General features: G+C 36.6%; 1 protein-coding gene across 1 annotated transcript; it reads left to right on the forward strand.

Annotated features, from left to right (window-relative positions):
- The first annotated feature begins 3931 nt into the window (after positions 1-3931).
- On the forward strand, positions 3932-21183 carry ttc21b (tetratricopeptide repeat domain 21B). The gene is made up of 29 exons (XM_028436586.1): positions 3932-4116; positions 4348-4477; positions 5972-6082; positions 6174-6340; positions 6479-6601; positions 7760-7917; positions 9271-9355; positions 10192-10290; positions 10387-10582; positions 10651-10748; positions 11340-11540; positions 11693-11822; positions 12083-12240; positions 12353-12577; positions 12655-12893; positions 14241-14313; positions 16293-16403; positions 16629-16767; positions 16862-16968; positions 17064-17252; positions 17464-17574; positions 18139-18220; positions 18320-18470; positions 18552-18713; positions 18788-18983; positions 20192-20416; positions 20659-20779; positions 20863-20930; positions 20999-21183. The coding sequence occupies exons 1-29, from the start codon at positions 4093-4095 to the stop codon at positions 21074-21076; spliced, it is 3957 nt and encodes a 1318-aa protein (XP_028292387.1). The 5' UTR covers positions 3932-4092; the 3' UTR covers positions 21077-21183.
- Positions 21184-22153: the final 970 nt, after the last annotated feature.

Consider the following 22153-nt stretch of genomic DNA (forward strand, 5'->3'; position numbering starts at 1 on the left):
CATTTATTAGTAGTTATTCTCACTCATTCCCTTTTGTATTATGGAATTATGAACACGCAATCCATATAAATGTTTTTTTTGGGTTTAAAATTCATTGATACAAATGTTAGTCTTATATGTCAGTATTTTAGACTGACATCTAATTCACAATCCTTAAAATACTACTAAAACAAAGCATTCATTGGTTTATGAGGATTTTTTTTTAAGGTTTTCTATTTTTTTTTTTTTTTATGATTTTATTTGTTTTATAATTTAACCGGACAAGGCTCAAGGTTGCTGCAACCCTGACAAAAATACACAGGTTTTTGCTCTGACAAAAAAGAAAGTCAAATTTTATTCTGCTAAATACATCTGCTTAAATTGGTTCGATGTATTTTAAATTTCACGTTTTTAATACACTTTGTTGCATACACTTTGTAATTGAAATGGGTGGGATTTATTATTTTTTTTTCCAACAATTGTTGCGATTTAAAGTCAAACATTTTGTTGCTATTTGTATATGTTAATTGTCGCTCTCTGACACACCCACTCAGCATTTTGTTGCTCAGATTTCCTATTTCATTCTCAGTGAGAATCATCGCAGTAACAAAAATATTCAGAGAAGTAGTGCCGAAATACAAAATAACATCATACTAAATAATAATAAAGATCTATTTGGTGTATGGTGATAACGACAGTGTGTAATATAATGTGCAGTTTAACTGATTAGAATAGTGCTCATCTCCTGTTTAAATAACCAGGGAGTTATGATAGTTTCCCATCAACAGCATCCTTTGTTACACTTGTTTTTTGAGGGAAGGTCAGATGTTTTTTAGACACACTTTCCAGCCAAATTCCCTAGCCCACCACCTGAATTTCTAACTAATACACGTGCATTACTGTATATGTAAAAGGGTGATGTCTGTTCACTTTGGTCAGATCTTGCTACCTCACTTGAATGCACTGAGAGGAGTGAAAATCCTCTCAAGAAGAAATCTGAGAATGCTACCCATAACAGCTCTCTAACTGCATTTGCAGTAGGATGATTGGGAGAAAATCCCATTATATCAGACAGGGTGAGTTCTCATCCTTACCTTCACATTGTGCAAATACACAGAGAGGCAGAGGAACACACATTAACTTTGGATGCCACTCACTTGCAGAAAGACACACAGAAAACCACTTCCTGAGGAAAACCAAACATCTATGAGCTTTTTTCGGCAAAATGCCACCACAATATAGAGTAGCAGAACATTTTAGAAGCAGTGCACCACATATGGGAAAAAAGTAATAAAGGCGCTCATTAGGAAAAGAGCTGCTTGTGTTATTAAGCATGTAGCTTTGATCAATAATGGTCTTTTCAAACCACAATGGATATGGCCATTAGAATGCTATAGTACTATGTCCCAGAGGGGCCATACTGCATTGTCTTCCTCTAATAGGTTTCAGATGCATTCTTTGGAAGTGCAACAACACATGAAGTATTTATTGCTCTTTTCTAAGTGCAACACCTCCTTTGTCTACATTGCAACTATAATGATAAATCAAGAAATCATATATCATGTTACAATTCTCACTACTCTGTCAATGAAAAAAATGAAGAAATAGTAACACCAAATGATTTTTTTGCATAAAAGAAGAGTATTGAAATAATTTTGTATGAAAATAGTACAATCTGTGTGCAAACTTGTGTGATATAGAGGCACCAATATTTCCTCGACTCTTCCATACACAGGGCTCGATAGCAACCTGATTTACTCTTCCATTGATGTGAACTGCAGAGAGTAATGATTATGTGCCAGTGTTAGGGCTAAATAGTATCTGACAAGGCATGGAAAGGTCTCTCTTGGAACAGTTGCACCAATGGCTGCTTCTGTTCACACTAGACATCATACTTAACAGTCAATGCATGCTGTTGCGTAACACTAAGCCTCCAATTACCACCGGCTGAATAGAAACATATTTCCACTGAACATGGTAAACTATCGAGTAATGATGATTTAGCAAAGGTTTTTGTGATGCAGTGAATGAAAATAACAGGAATGTAATAGACACGTTAAAAAAAGAAATGCTGATAGGATTTTATCTAATAATAACAAGTTACGCACAGAGGCCCAGCCTTCACACAGAAAGCAAACCACATAATCCATTCTACGTCACAGTATCCCAGAACCCTGAGCTGGCTTACATGATTTACATGTATTCAAAGTAGATTTAACAAATATGACCTTTGACCTTATTTATTTCTTAACATTATTCAAGGGATGGAAAAATCGACATGATTCAAGTGGATAAAACCAGAAAAAAAAGAATACAGTTCAAATACCATAATAATTTCCTCCCTTTAAGAATAAGTCAATTATAGAAGAATTCCCACCCTATATATATGTATGTACAGTATGTATTTGAGATGTCCCGATCTGGTATTGATATTGGAAATAAATCCGATATCAGCAAAAAAATTTAAATAAAAAATTCGGAATGGATGGGATTATATGTGCCTGCATCTAAAATCTCTGATCTAAGTAGTCCATTCCAGACTTTATTATAAGACACTTTATCAAGCAGCTGAATACTGATAGTAAAATCAACTTGAATTGTAAATTTACACTTTAAAAGTATAATTTGTTTTTATTGGCTTTGGGGTTATATTTCAGGGTTTTCTAATCCATTTATTTATCATTATTATTATTATTATTGATGCTGGGTTGTTTCTTTGTTCTTTGTTTTTCTTTGTTTTTTTGTTTTGTGCACCAACTACCAAGACAAATTCCTTGTACTGTCCTAAAAACTGTACTTGGCCATTAAAACATTTCGGATTCTGATTATTCAGTATACTTCAATGATATAATAATCTTATGTTTGAGTTAAACTAGTGGCTATTTTGCACACTTTAAATTTTCATTTTTGTTATTTTTAGATTCATTGAGAGTTTTGTGCAGGGTATTCTAATTAATCTTACATTTATTTTATTTAATTGTAGAATATTGTGTTTAAGGTTAAAATATATGTAACCTATTGGTTAATAATAAATGGGTCAGTTTTTCTCATACCTACTGTTGCTGTTCTCTGTTTGAGAAATATCCCTTGATCAAGCCTTTTGTAACATTCTACAGTACAAAATAAAAAACAAAACTATGTATGATTTATGCTGATATCGGATCGGATTGATATCGGTATTGGCCAATACTCTAGGTTACAAAATCAATATCGTATCAGAAGTGAAAAAGTTGGATCAGGACACCCCTAATATACATTATATATTTACTGTTCTCCTGCACTTGATTAATTGATGAAATTTTGAAAACATTTGATTAAATACAGTCATTTATTTGATTTGATTTCTATATTTGTATAATGCCAATCACCAATTTAGAGGCAATTCTGGAAGATTAACCTTAAAGCAAATCTGAACATTCTGTTTGAAACACTGTTGTAAGACACGCCTGTGTGTATTAATGTAGGAGGAAATGCTCTGCTGGCAAAAGTGTTGATTTTATGTTCATATTTACACAGTAATTAGGTAATATAACAACTATATTGCACACACTTCATGCTATTACCTGACCAGTAATTCAATTTTAGACAAACGTAAACCAATTAACATTATTTTCGTAGTTACTGTGTATCAGGAAACAGACAATGAGATCAAAATCCGTAAACTTTAGGTTTTCATGAAAAGGATGACAGCGCCATCTAGGCTTTGAAACATGAAACAATCATTGCAAGGGGATATTTTAGTTGCTTTTATTCCACTGTATGCAAAGTGTATACAAAATCTCGAAATTGCCTCTAAACATCTTAAAAGTATATTAATCGCCTTTAAAAAAAATTAAAAATAACAAGAAAAGTTTTTTAAAAATGGGCTTTTTATTTACCGCAAAACTGGAAATCGGACAGGAAGCTATACCTGGCAGTCCACACGCTGGGAATAAAAACCCTGTGTTACCAAGCAACGCCGAGTTGCTGCAAGATGGCGGAGACGCCACATTAACTACCATACATAACTACCACAAACGCTTACTTTTACTCGAACTACATAATAAAAACGCACTATAGTTATCCGATACGTTAATAGCACTGACTGTAGCAACACGAAGCGTGTCAGCCATTATGGAAGACGAGGAGACAACCCTGGTAAGCAGTAGCACACACGGCTAATGAGAGAGGGATGCTGTAGCTTGTTTTGGTTACTGTTACAGAGATCTAACAACACATTTATACCAATAACACTAGTTAATGTATCCATAAACATGTTGTCCTTCTGTTCACTTCCGTTTGTTTGGTAATTATGGAAGGGCAATGCATGTGTAATATATGGTGTAATAATGTTATTGTGGTAAACATAAGTCCCCGTGTTGTGTTCAGGCTCAGATCCGGTTCTACTGCTATGAGAAGTATTACAACCACGCTGTGGAAGCTGCAGCTTCAGCTCAAAGGAAATTCAACAATAATCCTGTTTATACGTTTTTCCACGCATATGCTACTCTCATGCAAGGTAAGAGCAGAGGTGGAAAGAGTACTCGTAAATCCTACTCAAGTACTGTTACTTTATTGAAATTGTACTCAAGCACAAGTACAAGTAAACATAAAATACTAATGATTGTTGTCTGGTCATTTTATTTTTTGTAGTTTCACAATGTCCGTTGATCATTTTAAAACAAAAAATAAAAATTTTTCTCAGTAATGGTTGGGTGTAGAAATGAAACAAATTACTTTACTTCTTTTAAAATGTACTTCAGTGCAAGTAAAATTACTGATTTAGCGATATACTCAAAAAAGTACAAGTACCCATAAAAGGAGCTCAAGCAGCCCTATCTTGTTTTATTATTTATGTTGTCTTAATAATGAAAAATAAAAATAAAAAAACAAATTATAACTAGAGTTTACATTATACCTGGAGTCAGCAGCTCAGATCAGGGGCTTATCTTATCTTTGACCACAATAACACTAGTGCAGTTTTTTTTTTTTAACCTTGGGGTCGTGACCCCATGTGGGGTCACTCAGAATTCAAATGGGGTCACCTGAAGTGTCTAGTAATTGAAGAAAAAAATACTGATTAAAATCTTTTTTTTTTTTTAATGTTTTCTTTTTTTTCCCCCAAATTAAAACATTACACACAATCTCAAACAACTGTATTCTATGCGTTCTCTTTCTTAAAAGTAAATCTAGTTCAAATAAAATGCCGTACAAAATATTCTCACTTTTCGTTTTCTGCACTAATCCTGGCTACTCATAACACAGTATAACAAAAATGATCAAACATTAATTCTTGGGATTAAAAAAAAAATTTGTGATATGAAAATGGGGTTACGGCCCAAAAAAGGTTGGGAACCACTGCACTAGTGCTTCCAATAGAGGTTGCACCTTTGGAGCTAGCTTTAAATCTTATATGAGATTGTTATTAAAGTGTAACTAAACCCCAAAACTACATTTTTTTCTGCTGAAAATAAATGTTTTGGGGGTATTAAGTAGTAATGTTTATTGATTCTTGTCCAACTCTTAACATGTTTGTCAAAGTATTTAAATTTGGCATATTTTGTTGTAAAAATGAAAGAGTGACTGCCCTCTAGGGGTTGGAACCCAGCTATTACTAGCAAATCTAGCAATTGGCTAAGAATAGCGGTTTGTGATGATGTTTTGGAGGCTTCTTACATCATTAATCATCACTATTGGCCCCGCCCCTCCTATAAAATTTTGAACCTGTAGACTCTGCAATCTGTGGTGTGTAGGTTGGATTTAGAGAATTGTAAATAGAGAGGTATAGTGAGTATTGAGTAGGTAGTTAACATAGTGTAGATTGTTTTTTGGAGATTTTATAACATAGACTGGGTGTGTCTTAACTGCTCCAGGAGCCCCACCCATAATCAAGACGTGTTTTGAATTTCCAACCTATACACACATCAGCTGAAAACTCGGGGTTTAGTTTCTTTTTAACAAACGTATATAATGATAATGTGCCGTATTAATTTAATTCAGTTTACCATTGCAGACGATATCCAACGAGCCTCTTTGGAGTTTGACACATTGAGAGATCATCCAGATTTGTCTCTCTGCACCTTGATGGCCCTCGTTTATGCTGAGAAGAAAAAGACAAACCCAGGTAATTCAAAAATGACATTTGTTGATACTACCCAAAATCTATGCTCAGAAGAATATTGATTGCTAATATTATTATTGACTTGGTTTCTCAGACAAGGAAATCATTCAAAGACTTGATGCTAAGGTCAAAGACGATCGTAAAAGTGCACCTCCCAAAAGCCTCTACTATGCTGGGACCTTTCTTTGGCTCATTGGGCGAAATGATAAAGCAAGAGAGTACATTGATCGAATGATTAAATACTCCAGTGGCTCAAGAGAGGTGAGATCTTTTTTTTAATTTTTTTTTTTTTGCTTAAATGATTACTAAATGCCTCTGTAATATTTTATGACCGTACATTTGAAAGGGTGTAAAGGATGAAATAAATAATAAATGAATATATTGTTGCATCTTGTGTAGGGCATTGTCCTGAAAGCATGGATAGATGTGATGTCTGGTAAAGATGCTTATGCCAGAAAATCTGGAAAATACTTCGATGAGGGACTGAAAGACAAAACGGATGTTTTCGCTTTAATGGGAAAGGTAAAACTAGAGCTATTGTCACTTCATTTTCCTTTTTTTGTGTAACTTTGTATAATTTTAGTTGCTACTGCTGTCAATAATTAATTAAATGAAGGCAGTGGCTATCCATTCGGTTGCCGTATAAATATACCGACATTCTATCCGTACGCAGCACCCCTCATTGGCCAGTTTAGGTCACGTGACTAAGACTAAACCTAACCCTAACCCTGAAAATTGTTGTGATATAGGATTATAACCTAACCCTAACCCTAAACCTAACCATAACCCCCAATTTCCACTGGATACGGCTCCGCTGCGTTACGTCACCACCGCACCACTGGAGCTGATAGGTTTCCACTTTAGTCTATGTGTTAATTTCCACTGGGCCCGCTGCGGTGCATGTCTGCTCCTTCCCAGCTGCGGTAGTCCGGTACCCTCCGCCAGATATACGCAGGGCTTCTATTTCTGGCGGGCACCGGAGCATGACGCATCAATCAGCACAGAGCAAATGAAGCTAAAGAGGAAATTAAGCACGTATTCCGCAATAAAATATCAGGTTACTTTTCAAAATAAAACAGTTCAGATTATATTTCAAGTAACTACATCACCGAAACGTCATAATGTGTAAAAAAATCACATTCACTATATTATTTCCTCTCATATATAACTGCACTGTAAACTGCAGCAACTTTGATTTAGTTCATGTTTTAATGGTGCAGTTTTATCTCTTCTCTGTTGGCTGTTGCTAAAAAATGTGGCTATATCCAGAGGGTCCAACCTTCTTGTACTCCGTTGTTAGGAACATCTGACCTATTTATAACACATACATTTAACTGCGTTCTTGCACGATTATATAAATATCGTGAGAACTGCTCTGTCTCGTGACGTCTCAGTCGTCCAACCGGAGTGCACCATAGCGCACTCAAAATGCAACCGGTGGAAATTACCGGGCAGCGGGGAAAAACCGGATCGGCACTGTGGCGCAGCGGAGACATATCTAGTGGAAACCCCCAGTAAGACGCTACATTCGTGTACTTCGGTAAACATACCAACAGCACCGGGGGTTGTCCGTACGGCAACCGTACGAATAAACACTTTCTTAAATGAATCATTCTAATTGTAATCACAGTAATTCATTTTAACTGCCTTGCATGTTGAGTAACCTTTCCATTCTTTCAGGCACAATACTATGATTACCGTCAAAACTACTCTGGAGCATTAGAGATGGTTAATCAAGTTATTGTGAGTTTCCCGGGCTTTTTGCCAGCCCTGGTTAAGAAAATGAAACTGTTGCTGAGCCTCCAAAACTGGGAACAAACAGTGGATGCAGCTCACAGGTAACTCAAGTCTTACATATTCATCACAGGCGTCAAGTTTAGACTGCTGGGCTGAAGGATTTTAAGTAGGAATGTTCGATAGTAGTTTTTTGCCAATATTGTTCAATACTAAATTTCCAATATTAACCAATCCCGGTATATATACAGAAAACAACCCCCACACCCAATTTTAAGTCACATTATATACTGTATATGTAGGGCCCTATAATTTCCACGTCAACGGAATTGCAGAATCAACCAAAAAAACCCAAAACAAAAAACTAAATGAAATCCACTGTTAAACGCAGAAAGTGACATAATGTATAATAATTAAAAAGGAGCAATCAGAATATTACATCTCAGTACAACTTACAAACTTACAAACTACCTTTTAATTGTAACTTATACATGGTTTTAAATTGCATTTATTTTTTACATACATTTTTTGTTCAAATTTGGTTTTCTTTTTTTTTTACTATTATTTATTTTGCTTGATTAGGAGTTGAATACCAATATTTTCTGAAAAATATTTCTCAAAAAATGGAATATAAAAAAATAAAATGGAATTTGGAAAAAAACATGTATATGTATCTCCATGGAAATAACAGATTAAGGCTACTTTTAATGCAATGCCCCACTCGATGTATTTCACAAATACACATTGTTTGTGTAAAATAAGAATACTTATTCAACTTTAGTCATGGAAAAGTGCCATATTTGTTTTTAACATGCTTCAAACAACGACACAGCAGAAAAAACTGATACCGATGTCAACCGATATGATATTTTATTGCAAATTCTGACCTATATTGGTGGGCTGATAATATGGGTAGGAGGTCAGAAAGTGCAGTGACGTTTAGAATGATCACCAGACATGTGAGGGAAAGAGAAAAAAAAGGCCGCCTTTACAAGCAGCCCAGCATTCAGTTGCAAATGACACTCGGGTGTGATGCTTCAAACTTGTGCAAACTGACTGAGCCATTCTTAGCGCTAACCCGTCTGGATTGTAGCCAGTGGCAGACGGCATAAAAAGGCCTTTGATCCAAAGTGTGTGTGTGTGTGCGTGTGCGTGTGTGTGTGTGTTGGGGGGGTCATGTCCCATTTCCATGAGCTGTAGAATTGAAAGGTTTCCAAACAGTGAGAACATTTTTTGAAACTGAACCTAAATCTCCAGGAGTTCAGATTTGCAAAGGTAACTCCGTGCAGTTCAGAAACGGGAGGCCTGCCAATGACTTCACACTTCTTTTTAGTTTTAATGCAGTTCGTCTGGAAGCAAACTACTGCAGCACTATCACGTTCTATCAATAAATGAAATCCAGTCTTATTAATGTCAAGTGATTGACTTATTTCACACCACCCTGTGTCATGTTTCAGGCTTTTACAGAAAGATAAAAATAACCTGGATGCACTACAGATGCTGGCTCTGCATTCTTTATGCAGAGATGGAGATATAACAGAGGTAAGGTTCAAAGATCATTTTCATTTTAATGGTGTCACTTTCTTTAAATATAGTCAAAGTATGAGATATGTTGAAATTGATGTTTTGAGCAATGTGTGGCATTGGTTCAAATTACATGCAGAGGTGTAAATAGTGCAGATATTTCCTACTTGATTGAAGTTGTACTCAAATATAAGCACAAGTAAGTCATACATAAAATACTCAAGTAAAGTAAAAATTATATCAATTAAATAGTAGTCAAAGTAAAAGTTGTTACTTTCACCTCCCACAATATTTTTGGTAATAAATCTTGCCACGGTTCCCTTGCATACATTAAACATCTCATTTATAAACTTAAAAAGAAACCATGTATTTTCCACAAAGGCATCTGTATGAAAAATAAATGGTTTGTCTTAATGTACAATTCTTTAAAAAAAGAAAAGAAAAAAACATCAATGAATTGAATTTTTTTTTTTAAATGATCATGCTCTAAGTATAGATACATTTATGAACTCTAACACTGAGAAAATAACCTCCATTCAATGCCATTTTGGTGCCGTGCATTATGTTTAATCTAGCTGGTCGGCTATGATGTGATGCATTCGATTGTTGTCTGGTCATTTCATTTTTTTGTAGTTTCACTATGTCCGTTGATCATTTTAAAACAAATAATAATAATTTACTCAGAAATGTTTGGGTGTAGAAATGTAATGAATTACTTTACTTGTTTTGAAACATACTTAAGTTCCAGTACAAGTAGAATGAGTGATTTAGACTGAAATAGTACCCATAAAAGCAACTCAATTAAAGTAACGTGAGTACTTGTAATCCATTACTTTCACCTCTGATTACTGCAGTCAGTCAAGCAGCTATCAAACCTCTACAGTAGCCTGGAAATCCAGGAACCATTCAACCCAGAGCTTCTCTACAGGATGTCATTGGCCTTCACCCGAGTGGTACTTTCTCTCTAAAATAACATAATCACTGTTGTGTGTTTTTTTTTTTTTTTTTTCTCCCATCCTGACAGTAAAAGCTGATCTTTTTCATTGCAGTGCGGAAGAAATGACAAAGTGATTGAGCAGACTTATAAAATGGTGGACAAAGCTTTGTCTTTGGCACCAGGAGACTCAGATTTTGCCACAGAGCTTGGCTATCAGATGGTGCTTCAGGGCAGAATCAAAGATGCAATGAAGTGGTACAAAACAGCTGCTACCAATAAGGAGAAGACCACACTGTTGGCATTAACAGGTAAAACTTACTGACAATGTGTGCTCAGTAAAAACAGAAGTCATGTGTGTTATTGTGTTTAAATGCAGGAATTATTCGATGCCAGCTGCTGGACGGACATGTTGAAGATGCAGAACAACAGCTCGAGTTTCTCACAGAGATTCAACAGTCTATTGGGAAATCAGGGGTAATGTTTTACATCACTGGTGTCAAACTCTTGGCCCAGGGGCCAAATTCGGCCTGCTTAATAAAGTAAAATGACAGAAAAACATGTAACATTTTGTAAATTAACAACCAATTCAGTTGTAGCTACCTACTTTTTACTGTTGTTATACTGTATGACATGACAGCAGTGATTTTTAATCTAAAATTGCTGAAAGAACTGAAATATTTTCAAAAATCTTACAACGTTTCTTCAAATTATTCCACAAAATCTGGTAAATTTAAGTGAAGATTCTGCAGGGACTGATATATTCACATTTTTCCCACCTAAAATCTGTGGCTCACTTAAGCTCAAACTGGTCCGTATTTAGCCCCTAAACTAAAATGAGTTTGACATCCTTGTTTTATATGATTAAAATGCAATAGGCGAAGCTAATTATAATCCAGAGCTCTTTGTAAACTTTGTGCCATATCGGTATTCTTTGCAAATGTATTCCTATTGCTAATATTATTATCACACTTACATTTCTTGTTAAAAAAATTAAATTTCCCAACTTACTTTAATCGTCTCATGTTATTTAAATTTTGTCCTTCATGTTTTTTCTCATTCTTTCAGGAGCTTTTGTATTTGCGTGCTGTGCTGGCAATAAAAAAGTGTCGATCTCCAGAAGAAGTGACAAACTTATTGAACGACGCCGTGGACACACACTTCTCATCACTGCAGGGTCTTCCTCTGGGAGTGGAATATCTAGAGAAGCTCAACCCTGACTTCCTGCTGGAGATTGTCAAAGAGTACCTTGCCCTGTGTCCTGCTAAGGTGCAGTGTAGCGTCATTAGTAAATCCTGGGTCTGATGTTAAGGTTGAGGGCCTTGTCAGTCCTATGTGTACTGTTTGACTTTTTCTTTTCTTTCCTTTTCTAAACCTTGGTGGTATAAACTAGTGTGTATATTACTGCTCTGTTGTTTTAGCCCCCTGCCCAAGGCCAACCTCAAGCCCTTCAGCTCCTGCACTGTGCCACGTTGTTAGATACGGTTGTCAAATTTGTGCCGGGTCTTTTGCAAGCGGTTTTTCTTCTTGCCAAAGTCCGATATCTGTCAGGTGAGATATTTAATGCCAGTTTGTGTTTTAAAAGTATTTAGGAAATACACCAAAAGTGACCTATAATACTCGTTTACCTCATAACCATATGGCAAACAGCTTGTTGGGAAAAAAATCCATGTGTTAAAGCCTCTGATTGGAGATGTCGTTGTGAAAAAAATAGTAGAAAAAGTTCCATGAACGACTGCAGTTTTCCATATGAACACAATCTATGGTTTGTTTTGCTGCTGTTAAAGACACTTCCCCATGTGTTCCATCAGGTGACATTGATGCTGCTCAGAGCGGTTTAAACCACTGCCTGGAACAGTGTCCCTTTCATGCCGAGGCTCATCTGCTGATGGCACAGATTCACCTGCTTCAGGGTAACGTGACAATGTGTTCCCAGTCTCTCGAGCTCTGCCTCAGTCATAATTTCGAGGTAACCTTACTATCATTTAAACATAAATATTACCAAGTTATTCAACACTATTCATTTTGGGGTTTTTTTTTGATTCCCGGTATGTGTTGCTTTTGTCTCGTTTCCAATCCAGATCCGAGACCATCCATTGTATCATCTGATCCAGGCTCAGGCTAAAAAGAAATTAGGTGAGCTTAAGGAGGCTATTCAGATGTTACAAATGGCGATGAGTCTTCCTGGTGTGCGCAGAGCAGGCTCCTCGTCTAAGTCCATGCACAAGAAATCCGACCTGAGCTCAGCCGACTGCGTGTCAGTCTTTCTTGAGTTAGCAGAGGCCCTGTGGCTTAATGGAGAACAGGTACAATAGTGAGTCATTGTTTATGCTATTTCACAATATCTTAAAGCAAGTTCTCATGACTGGATTTGATATCGCAGCACGAAGCCGCAAAGGTGATGCAGGACGCCATCAACGAGTTCTCTGGAACTCCTGAGGAGCTTCGTGTGACGATTGCTAATGCAGACCTGGCCCTGCTGCGCGGGGATACTGAGCTGGCGCTGAGTATGCTCCGAAATATTACCCCTGAGCAGCCCTATTACATACAGGCCAAGGAGAAAATGGCTGATATTTATCTAAATCACAGAAAAGAGAAACGCTTGTATGCGAGCTGCTACAGGTGAGCATGAATGTAGCAAGAAATTTCCTTTTAGATATATTTTCTCTTTTAGATATTATTTTAGATTGGCTTTAAGACTATCTATGCAAGGGGTGTCAAACTCATTTCAGTTCAGGGGCCAAATGTGGAGCAGTTTGATCTCAAGAAGGGCACAGATTTTTTGCAGGAAGATTAGTAATTTCGACATTATTGTGCCCTATTTTACACTTCTATGTACGCATAAAAGCTTTAATATGTTAGAAACCGACCTTTTCCAAGCCATAAGTAACAGATATCAGTCCCAACCAGTGGGCGCGTACTGTAGCTGTTCCCACTCAACGTTCTTGAAGCCAAAATACTGCGCTTATGGGTGCTTCCATCTTGAAAATTTGACGTCATTTGGAGCCAGAGTCTGCACAGTAAAGTCCAGCAGGAGGAGCCCTGGTAACACGCCCTGCCCATTTAGCGTACTGCCCTGATGACTTACGCAGCCCAGCTACGCCAAGAACATAAGTATCTTTCGCGTCTGGAAATTCTACCAACGTCTTGTTCAGATCATAGTTAGTACAAAACGTCTCGACTTTCCTTCACGACGTAACTGCTATTCACAAAGAGAGCTACGCAAGACTCGCGGCTGTCAATCATCGTCATATATGATGTAAAATCCCATTTTTCAACCTCATATAACTTATTTAAAACAAACTTCACAGAAAAATGAGCACTTTAACACAATAAAGGGTGATAATAACTAATGATCACAGCAGAGTTTAGGTTTGGAAAAAAATTCTCCCTCTTTTGTTATTGAGGAGGTGGGCTTTGTGACCTATACTACAGCCAGTTAGCAGGGGTAGTTCTAAAAATAAAAGCTTCGCTTCCCTGGGAAGTTTGTCCCATCCATTCTTTTTACAGTCTATGGTCCCAACAGGATCTTCACTTTAAATTTCCTAGATTTTGTGATTCATTTCTATTTAATTAAGGGAAATATTATGTAATAATTTGAGGAAAATTGAAGGATTTTGTAAGAATTTTTCCAACAGTTTAACATAAAAAAAATGACAATATAGGCACTAGGAAAACTGTGAGGCCCTGCAAATGTTGTTAGGTTTCATTTACACTATGATTCATGTTTTCCCTGTCACTTTTACTTTCTCCTGCGGGCTGAATTAGATGCTCCAAAGGGCCGGATTTGGCATTTGTACAATTAACTAACATGCAAATACCTTAAACTTTTTATGAATTGTTTCGTCAATGTCTTAATAATAATAATATTAGCTGTACAGTAATAATTACTGTTTATTGGCAGCTGAAAATTTTAAGTATGACGCAGAGAGCTCCATAAATGAATTAATCTATCTAATTTGTCTGTAGAGAAATGGTGGAGAAGCTGCCCAGTCCCCACACATGTCTCTTACTGGGGGATGCTTACATGAACATTCAAGAAGTAAGTAACACAATCCTGATGTTTGTTTCTTAAAATTACAACTAAATAAACTAGTTTTATACTCACATTTTTCATTCTTTAAACTGCTCTGCAGAATACGATCATCTATTTCAAGTAGTATATTAAAGATGTAATGTTTTGCATACACATACATAAAATTTTAAAAAGCTGAACAAGAATATACTGTATGCATTTTAATCATTTCTACTCGTACTGTTTATATTGTTTATATTCCTTGTTGGAACCAATTTTAGTTGGGTTTTTTTTTTTTGTCATTGTTCTACTTTTATCTTGTATTTAAGCTGAGAAAACTAAAAATTGTCCTTTAAGGTTTAAGGAAGCAATGCTCCACAATATTACTTCAGCTTTTTGAAACAAGTTGTTAAGATAAACTTTATTATTATTATTATTATTAGTATTCTTTTAATAATCTTTTTTTTTTCTTTTTTTAATCAAGAAACACACCACGTTAAACACTTCAAGGATGGTCGGTATAAGCATTACTTTAGCTGAAAGGATTCATCAAATTGAGGATATATACCATTTTAATCATCAGATCAAGGATCAAAGTTGTAAATTCAGTACACTTTCATTTTCTGTCGCGGTGTAACATGCCAGCTCAATCATTTTAATACTAAATTTTATTCCTAAAGTGACTACCTGTGGTTGTTTCTGCACTAACAGCAGTCATTTGTTTCTGTCGTTCTTAAATGTAAAATCTTGACTTGATTTAAGTCATAAAAGAGTTGCATCAATCTAAAAGCTGACCATATACATTGTTGTTAATTAAATTAAAAAAAAAGAAAAGAAAGAAATACTCGAAAACATAAGCGTTTGAATCCAACATTGTGTCCTGGCTTCTGTGAAATCATGAGAGTGAAGACTGGTACCATGAGGGATTTTTTGGTTGCCAGCCTTGGCTCTGTCAGGTGATTGATGTTGACACATATTTAGGTTGCAGTGATGTTGAGGATGGCAGCTCAGAAGGGTAAAGCCTTTCAAAAACTGATCCTAAATCCTCTCAACATAAAAATGGAGAGGTTTAGTCCATACCTGTTCCAACAGCCCCTCCTTTAAAGGGGACATACAGTATTATACCAATTTTTCACCTTCTAAAACAGTTTCCTGTGGTCTAAATGACATATCTGTGCTAGAGTTTGGTCAAAACATAACATGAATTAAGCAAGACGGGAGGTTTAAGACCCTGTGTTATCAAGGTCTTTGAGAGCGCTCTGTTTGGGGGGGGTGTCCCTGGATTTGCATAGACCTTCCCCTTCCCCCACCCCCTCTTCCATAACTCCCCCGTCCTTCACTGTCTGTAGAGCCAAGGCAACAGCCCCTCCCTTCCTCAATTTACCGGGGCATAATTAAAGCGGTTAACTTCTTGAATAAGCCTAAGTTCTGAGTGAACTCATCCTTTAGTAACTTTGTAAGGTGATCATTTAAACTGTAATAAACTGTAAAAGCGGCGCCGTCTATGATAAATGCTGTAAACATATGGCCAGAGAAGAAGTAATCAGCTCACACACACACACACACACACACACACACACACACACACACACACACACACACACACACACACACACACACACACACACACACACACACACACACACACACACACACACACACACACACACACACACACACACACACACACACACACACACACAGCTTGTGACATCACAAACTTCGAAAATTTGAAACGGAGAGATTTTCTCTGTGTTATAAGACTTAAACAGACCACAAAAAAACGACTGGATGCTTTTATTTCACATTGTGTGTGCCGGTGGACACTCGTTACCTCATATGTGATTAAAAAACTGCAAAAGTGGATTTTTCATAATATGTCTTATTTAAGTTGTTTACCATTAGTTTTTTACCGTTTTTCATGTGTTTCATTCACAATATTAAACAAGGCTTGAAAAGGAAATCACATTGTGGCGTAATGTGTCCTCATATGTTTTCAACTTTAGCCTGAAAAAGCCATTGAAGTTTACGAGGAGGCTTTAAGGAAAAACCCAAAAGACGGAGCTTTAGCCAGCAAGATCGGAAAAGCTCTGGTCAAGACTCATAACTATTTAAAGGTGTGTATTTTATATAATTTAATAACACTGAAGACCTTCAAGCCACAAGATTACTATTTTTAGAACAAAACATCTTTTGTTTAATAATCTATAAAAATCAACTAATCTAACTTTGATTGAACACTTTATCTTTCTTAGGAAGAGTAAGCTAAAAAAAAAAAAGGAAATATGTTCTCTGCTCAACACAAATTGTTTTAAAATGTAACTTTGACTGATGTCACACAGGCAATAAACTACTACGAAGCTGCCCTGAAAACAGAGCAGCAGAACTTTCTGCGTTATGATTTGGCCGAGCTCCTGATGAAGATGAAGCAGTATGAGCGCTGTGAGAGGATCTTGCTTGATGCTCTGGATCATGAACCAGGTAACATGGACCTCACGTCTCATGTATGGTAATGTAAATCACTTTTTTTATCTCTAAATATGTTTGTTCATTTTTATTTTTTTCCCCTGATTAGTTAATGAACTGTCTGTACTCTCAGAAGATTGCCGGTATCTGGTCCTTTTGGCTAAGGTCCAAAATATGGTTGGCAAAAATGAGGAAGCCTCACTTTCTCAGCAAAAAGTAAGGCTGATTTATCAATAAATACATAGTCCACTCCTTTTTGTTTTGCATTGTGGCGCCTGACTATCTCTCTGAATGTGTTTTGTTAAATCTAGGCTCGAGATGTGCAGGCCAAGGTGTTGAAGCGCGTGACGCTGGAGCAGCCTGAAGCTGTCCCCTTGCAGAAGCAACTCGCCGCTGATATCTGCGCTGAGATCGCCAAACACTACACGAGTCAGAGGGGCTACGAGAGAGCAGTCAAATTCTACAAAGAAGCTCTTGTGTATTGTGAGACGGATCGCAAGGTCAGCGCAGCGGAATCAAAAACGTTGTTGTGTACTTACTGCAGCTGCGAGTAACACACTCTGGCACCTGACACTGAATCTGGGTTTTCGTTTTTAAACTTCCCACCCTATTTGTTGATTATTCAAGAAAATGATCAATCTTTGTTGGTTATTTTTTCACAAATCATTCAATCAGATAATCCTCTTTAACCACTGTGCTGGCTGTTTTTAGGTGATGCTGGAGTTGGCTCGAGTCTATCTTACTTTAGATGAAGCTGAGGCCTGCCAGGAGCAATGCAGCGTCATTTTAAAGACTGACCCGTTCAATGAGGAGGCAACGCTGGTTTGTTTGCTTCTTATGCCACCACAACTTAGATCAGACATGGGCAACTGGTGGTCCAGGGGCCACTTGTGGCCCTAAAGACTTGAAAAACACCCCAAATTACAGAAAAATACACAAAAACAAGACAAAATCACACAAGATGACAAAAAATATACACGAAAATAACAAAAACATGCTCAACAACAAGAAAAAATTTACAAAATGACAACAAAAATACATCAGAGGACAACAAAATCTCACAAAACAACAAGAAAAACACATGAAATAAGAGAGGCATGCACAAAATTACTCCACACACACACACACAACGACAATGAAAATACACACAAACAACAAAAAAATTTTACAAAATGACAACAAAAAGACACAAACTCTTTTATCCTTTCCTGTGTTAATGCTGACATTGGTAATTATTCTAAATGCTAACATGAATGTTGATAAAGTAGCCCACAGATCAGATACAATTACCTTTTTAGTGGCCCCCGCCATGATAAAGGTTGCCTATGTCTGACTTAGATTATATCTTACAGTAATAATGAAACCATAAAACTTTTTTGTCTTTAGATGATAGCAGACATTATGTTCAGAAAGCAGGAATATGACAAAGCAGTTTTTCACTTTGAACAACTCCTGGAGCGCAAACCAGGTGAACCAATCTCTTATTTTTCATGCTGAATGTATCAAAGTGTATCGATGGTTTGACATTATCAAAACAGAGCACACATAACCAGGTGCTGTCTTTCAGATAACTACCAAACACTTTCACGCCTTATTGATTTACTGCGGAGAGCCGGGAAGTTGGAAGAGATCCCTAGATTTCTTGATTTGGCAGAGAAATATTCCTCCAGGACCAAATTTGATCCAGGGTTTTACTACTGCAAAGGGCTTTATCTCTGGTATGTCTCCATCATGTGGATGAGAAATAAATACTGAAAACATGTTGCAGTCATTGGACTGAGTTGAGTGTTTCCTTGCAGGTACACAGGAGAACCAGCTGAAGCCCTTCAACATTTTAACAAAGCTCGGAAAGACAATGATTGGGGCCAAAACGCTGTGTATAATATGATTGAAATCTACCTCAACCCTGACAACGACATTATGGGAGGAGAACTGTTTGAGAACGTAGATGGTGAAATGGGGTAGGTGTGGGTCTTGTCCTTCCTTAGCTTCATTGTTCACACATTTAACTTTCATGCCAACTCCTTTCCCTCAGAAACTCCACAGAGAAAAAGGAATCTGAGCTGGTAAATGTGAGAACAGCTGAGAAACTGCTGAAGGAGCTAAAGCCTCAAACACCAGGCGGACACACACAACTTAGCATTTTGGAGAACTACTGCTTACTAGCAACAAAACAGAAAGCCAATGTTGACAAAGCTCTGGGGGCGTTTACAGAAATTGCAAACAATGAGGTAAGCAAACTCCAGATGGTGAACAGTAGCTGCAGCACTCCATGGTATAAATGTAGCCCAACGAAGAACTGTACGTTCAGCTCCTGTGTAATGATAGTACTCTGATTGATACTACTTTAATGACATTAAAGCTGATATCTCCCCCATTTTTATTTGATAAAATCATAGTGTACTAATTGAACATAATTTACTCCAAAAAGAAAGAAAGAAATGGTCATAATTGCTGCTTAAAAGATGGTTTTCATATCCTCCATAAACACTCCTTTTGTTGACATTTTCCCGCATTGCATTGTGGGATGTGGAGTCGTGGACACATATGCATAGAAGTGTTTTTACTTCATTCTGATATAACAGAAATACCGGGAACAAACTAGTGCTACACAATTAAGCACATTTGAACCGTGATCCCGATTTTGGTTGCCACGATTAAATTAACCTGATCGTCGGCAATATTTACATTCAAAATACAGGCTCTACACTCTGTAATTAGGGGTGTCTCGATCCGATATCGATGTCTGATATCTGTCCGATATTAGCCTGAAAACGACTATCGGATATAAATTTCCGAATTCTCCGATTTTATTTTTTTTTCCCGATTATTGTTCTCAGTTTGAGAAACATCACTTGATCAAGCTTTTTCCAACATTCCACACTACAAAATAAGTAATTATTATTTTTCTATTTTAAAAAATATATAATTGTATGATTCATGTTGATATCAGATCAATATCGGTATTGGCCAATACGCAAGGCTGCAATATCGGTATCATATCGGAAATGAAAAAGTTGTATCGGACATCCCTATCTGTAATAATGTATTTATTCAGTTATCCTTTGGTACATTTTTAATTCTTGGGTTATATTTTTTTAATTATTTTCTTAGCATAATTCTTATTTAAAGCTTCATTTTGCACTGTAAACAGTACACATATTGTTTGTTTTTCATAACGTAAATGATAAACAATTGTGATTACAATTATGATCAAAATATCCATGATTAGAATTTTGGCCATAATCTTGCAGCCCTAGAACAAACTAGAAATCACAGTAAAAATGAAGTTAAAACACTTCCATGCATCCGTTTACGGTACTCAACCTCCCACAATGCAATGCGTCAGATTCAAGTTCTGTTGAGTGTACCTTCATTGTGACATTTTCGGTTACTTTTTCCTGGCTGACATGTTATCGGACCCATCCCGTCTCACCAGAAAGATCACGTCCCAGCCCTGTTAGCCATGGCAACCGCCCACATGATGCTAAAACAAATTCCCAAAGCCAGGAACCATCTGAAGCGCATCGCTAAGATGAACTGGAACATCATAGACGCAGATGAGTTTGAGAAGAGCTGGCTGCTCTTGGCAGACAACTACATCCATTCGGGGAAGTATGACTTGGCTGGAGACCTTTTACAAAGATGCCTCAACCATAACAAGGTCAGCATTGGGGGCTTTGACTCCATTTTTCACACAAAACATTAACTTTGCAAGAATTTTTACCCAATGTAGCTCTATTTAAATAAGTGGTTCTTAACCATATTGGAGTTACTGGACCTTGCAAACTTCATCAGTGGATGCACTGAAACCCTGAGACTCAATAAAGCCCTAGAGTTCAATGAAACCCAGGTTAAGTACCACTGATTTACTGTATTTCTAAACGTTTGTAAATTCCTTTCCAGTCATGCTGTAAAGCTTATGAATATCGCGGTTACATTATGGAAAAGGAGCAAGCTTTCCGAGACGCAGCACTCAGCTATGAAATGGCATGGAAATACGGAAATCGCAACAATCCCACTATTGGTATGTCACCGTAAATTCACAAAAACAAAAAAAAACATTGTGAGCTGTAAAATTACATCTTGTTATCGTGTGTTTTACTCCAGGATACAAGCTTGCATTCAACTACCTAAAGGCAAAGAGACATGTTGATGCCATAGACGTGTGTCATAAGGTGAGGCATCCGCAGCCTCAGAAATGTGTGCATTGGCTTTGACTGTGAATTATTTTCTCTGTCCACAGGTTCTCGCTGTTTGCCCAGACTACCCGAGAATAAGAAAGGAAATCATGGACAAAGCTCGTTCTGCCCTGAGATCATAGGTTAAATTTAACTGTTTCTGTCAGACAATGATAGAAAATATCAGGTTTTTAAAAGAAATGTAAAAGAAGATTTACCTGTCTGAAATAAAAAGCTGTTCAGCTCTAAATGTTAGATTTTTTTTTTCATTTGTTACCAAGTTTAACACAGAAATGCTGAGGAAAATTGTTTATGGGAAAAAATAAAGAAACCAGGAGGTCTTGCAGACTGAAAGAACATCTGGTCTTTGTGTATTCAAATAAGCAAATTGTTACTGTGGTTTGGACTTTTGATTTGTTGACTGGGGTTATAATATTTTTAATGTTTGAGATGTGTATTTTAAATGTTAAAAACGTTAACGTCAAAGTTTAAGATTATATATTTATGTTATTGTTTGGATTCCAAACCCTTTAGAATGAGCCATAAAAAAGTGTGGGAAAAAAGACTATCAATCAAGTTGAAAAAGAACATATCCTTATCTTAAGTCTGGGTTGTGTAGACTGTAGTAGTTTGAGGTTTTAAAAACCTTGTTATTCAAAGTCCATCAACAGATAGGATTTTTTTTTTATTATTATTATTATTTTAAGAATGTCATGATGACATGATTTGGTTTTTAAATTTAGACTGGCATGAGTCGCCCGTATCTGTTTTGGTGTTCTGTTTGCAGAGTGGCACCATTTGTGCACAAATAGCATTAATAAGACCCCTTAAAGGGGTTTAAGTGGAAAATTGGTCTCATTAAAGTAATTTTATCAATAGGAATATATCGGCCTATATATATATATATATATATACACACACACAAAAAATATAATTAATAACACCACTTTTACATATTTAAAGTGCTTTAAGTTGGAAAAATTGGTGCTGTTAGAGCCTGATATGTAATAACTGGTCAAAATTGTAACAAAAGTGCTGAGCCTGAAAGGTTTTTTTTTTTTTTTTTAAATGTAATAAAACCCAAAATGTTGCAACTGGTCAATAATTATCACAAGGTGCTGAACCCAAAACGCAAAAACTTTTTGCCCAAGTTTTACAAGTTGTTACATTTTGGGCAAAACGTTTTTACATTTTGGGCTCAGCATCTTGTTACATTATTG

This window comes from Gouania willdenowi, chromosome 21, assembly GCF_900634775.1.
Source record: "Gouania willdenowi chromosome 21, fGouWil2.1, whole genome shotgun sequence".
NCBI lineage: Eukaryota > Metazoa > Chordata > Actinopteri > Blenniiformes > Gobiesocidae > Gouania > Gouania willdenowi.

What these genes read in the sequence shown, in the direction of transcription:
- ttc21b (XM_028436586.1), top strand. Translation starts at nt 4,093, where the DNA reads ATGGAAGACGAGGAGACAACCCTG. An exon ending in CCTCACTTTCTCAGCAAAAA is followed by an intron (nt 16,969 to 17,063) that starts GTAAGGCTGATT and finishes TGTTAAATCTAG; the next exon opens with GCTCGAGATGTGCAGGCCAA. An exon ending in ACTCCTGGAGCGCAAACCAG is followed by an intron (nt 18,221 to 18,319) that starts GTGAACCAATCT and finishes GCTGTCTTTCAG; the next exon opens with ATAACTACCAAACACTTTCA.